Here is a 3,166-nt window from a genome sequence, read left to right as displayed (position 1 = left end):
GAAGATAAATTATGATAAACTGGGAATAAAATGGATTAGGTTCTGCTCTCATTTCATGCCAGTGTAAATCCACCGCCTTTTAATCACTATCGCTTTTTCTTGCTCCAGACAGCTGAGGGGTCTGAAACTGTTTCCATCAATAGTTTCCCATGTCAAGCAATTAAGACTTCAAGCACGTTTGTGAGGATGAAGCACATTCGTGAGGATGAAGGCGACGATGAAGCAAAGGTAATTAAAATGGTTGCCACCCCAAGCAGCTGTAGTTGTGTTACATGGTGTGAGCACCACCTCTGCTGTCTTAGCCTCTTCCTGCCTCTGGTCCCTTCACACCTCAAATTTTATCTTGGTTTGTAAGCAGAGCAGCCAGGTGAAACTCAGACTTACTCACACAGCAACTGCAGGGTCTGACAGGTCTCGTCCAGCAAGACGAACATCATGGCCAGTAGCAGTTATGCTGTAGTGATGCAGCCCAGCCCTGTAAGGTCCCTTATTATTTATGCAAAGCTGGGAAAATGACTTCCCTCTTTGAAGCATAAGACATTTCCCTCCCACCCCCTCCTTCCAAACCCGTCACGTCTTTGGAAGGTCTTACATTGGCCCCACAGTGGGCCATTCCTCTGCTACCTCAGTGGGAGTCCAGGCCACTCTCCTCCAAGCTACTGAGGGCTTTGGTCTTAATCCGGAGCTTGTGAGGTAGGGCAGCATAGCTTCGGCCCTTCAAATGGTCTTCTGAAGGGCAGGGCAGGCCGCATGGGGGTAGAGGAGAAGTTTTGGGCACTTGTTGCTCATCGTCTTCATCTGAGGCATTTGTGCTGCTTTCTTTGCTTACCTCAGCTGGAATGGGGGAAGGGCACAAGAAGCAGGCACTGCCTGACAAAGGCAAGTGGAAAGCATATTTGTCTGGGCAGTGGTAGTTGAGGAACGGAGAGCAAACTGTGGATCTGAAGGATGCATCAAGCCTCTTTGGCTGCTGAAGGCCACATGTGTCCATGGGAGCTGACTTTGAGTCACAGCCAAGGGTATTTCTGGATGGGCCAAAGGTTTTGCAGGAAAAGTCAGCTGGCTCCAGCACCGTCGGCACAAAGCTCTTCATTGTGAAGAAGCAGGACTCCCCAGCAAAGGGCTCTGCCTCAAGGAGTGGGGAGGCTGCTTTGTGCCCTCTGAAATAAACCCCCAGGAAGTCCTGAAGGGAGTCACCCGGGTAGGTGCTGGTGTCTGGGCTGATGAGCCCAAAGCGCAGCTTCAGGGACAGCAGCTCTGTCCTGAGGATGGCATTCTCCTCGCTGAGAGCAGCCAGCTGGCTCTCCATGGCGAAGTCATTGAGGCGCCTCTTCTCCCGTGAGCGCTTGGCCGCCTCGTTGTTCTTGCGCCTTTTCTCCCAGTACATGTTGTCCTTCTTCTCATCTGGCATGAACTCCCGCTTGCGCCGGGAGGGACCGTTCAGCTTGCCATGGAGGAGCTTAGCCTTGCTCTGCTGAAGCGCAAGCTCACTTACAGTGCTCAGCGGTGCCATGAAGTTTTCCATGGTCGTGAACACAGCCGGGGTTCTGCCAGAATTAGAACAAAAAAATATTACCACTAAAGGTGTTATGAATACCAATGAATAAATTAATATAGCTATGTGATTGTTTTATCTCTGTTGCTGTCATACCAGGAACACTGAGTACAGCACCATACACACATGTAACCTGAGGACAGCTTCCCTCAGCTATTTCTGTCATTTTGGAGCCACGTTTTCAAAATACTCTCTGCACATCAATGCACTCATATCTTACCAGTGTCTGCAAAGTCCATCATGGGGTACCCAAAAAATGTGTATGACTGAGCAGAGTTAAAAAGGACATATTTTGCTGACTCAGTGGACAGTCACAAACACTTTGCCTAACTAACTTCAATCAGGATAATAAAAATTGCTCTCATGTACTACTTATCTCCCACTAATCTCAAACTGCCTTACAAAGGAAATAAGTCTCATTGCCCCTGTTTTACAGATAAGGAATGCACAGGGAGAAGAACTGATTTACCTCAGCCACATACCTTATTTAGCAGCTGAAGCAGGATTACAAAACTACTGCATATACTCAGTCACCATTTTTCCCCACCCTCCCTAGTCCCACTCTGGAAAACTGGATTTGATGAAATCTGTGATTTTGATAGATCTGTAAGCAAATGTGTATGAATACCATGAAAGTGCCGTCTAAGAGCTTGCTAGTACTTGCACAGCGGGTGCTGAGCACCAAGTGTTGCCACAGAAGTGTCCATCTGAAGACAATGACCATGGTATGTTCCTGACTACTAAGTTGTGAATTAAATTAATAACAGGTCGCACTCCATACATCCCCATCTAAGATACAAGCTTCCTGTAACATGGCGATCTTCCAGGAAAACCACATCAGCCCTCCTGCCTCGTGGCAGTCTGGGAGGGATTGTGCTGATCTAGTGCGAGTGTCACCTCAGACATCCTCTATGCTTCACAGAGACCTAGTGAGGGAGCTTAACATGACATATATCTTACTCTGAAGTAGTCACATTTGATCAGCTGAGCTCCCTGGGCTGTTGTCTGTTGACTGCAAGAAAGCCTAGAGTGACTAATTCTGATTTAACCCTTGCAGGCATCTTAGGTCTGGTGAGAGGAATCACATCTTGTGAGACTAACTTAAATTTTGGGAAACTACTTTTCAGAGTCAAGAGGAGACAGCTTGTTATGACAGCTCTACAGGATGGATAGGGAAGGAGCAAAGAAAGGATCCCACTCAGAAATGCTTCACTGCCAGACCGCTCAGGACCTACGTCCCATCTAACAGAAAGCTGGGCCAGAGGGACCAGCCAGCACTGAGCCTGATAAGCCGTTACCTCTACAGGATTACCCTAAAATGGTAAAGAAGGGCATAATTGTTTCACTTTGGTTAGCAACTAATGCACTGAAGCTTTGGTACTTGTCATGTTTCGATCCCCACAGCCCTTGCGCAAGGCCCTTCATTTTAGCCTCATGACTATGTGACTGTTGGCACCCACAAAGACCAAGGCACAAACAGTGGTCAGGATGCCCTCCACACTGTCTGGTGGGTTGCACTTTACTAGAACTGCAATGCACTCATGGTTCACCACATAGCTAGAATAATAATAGTACCTGTTTATATAATTGCAAAGTGCTTTTCTGAGTCAT

General features: G+C 47.5%; 1 protein-coding gene across 1 annotated transcript; it reads right to left on the bottom strand.

Moving 5' to 3' along the window:
• Positions 1-625: 625 nt before the first annotated feature.
• On the bottom strand, positions 626-1,525 carry LOC104828586 (nuclear factor interleukin-3-regulated protein-like). The gene has a single exon (XM_010562331.1). The coding sequence runs from the start codon at positions 1,523-1,525 to the stop codon at positions 626-628; it is 900 nt and encodes a 299-aa protein (XP_010560633.1).
• Positions 1,526-3,166: the final 1,641 nt, after the last annotated feature.

This window comes from Haliaeetus leucocephalus, unplaced genomic scaffold (genome assembly GCF_000737465.1).
Source record: "Haliaeetus leucocephalus isolate CR32 unplaced genomic scaffold, Haliaeetus_leucocephalus-4.0 Scaffold157, whole genome shotgun sequence".
In the NCBI taxonomy this organism is placed as follows: domain Eukaryota; kingdom Metazoa; phylum Chordata; class Aves; order Accipitriformes; family Accipitridae; genus Haliaeetus; species Haliaeetus leucocephalus.
This window is presented reverse-complemented; position numbering and strand designations above follow the sequence as displayed.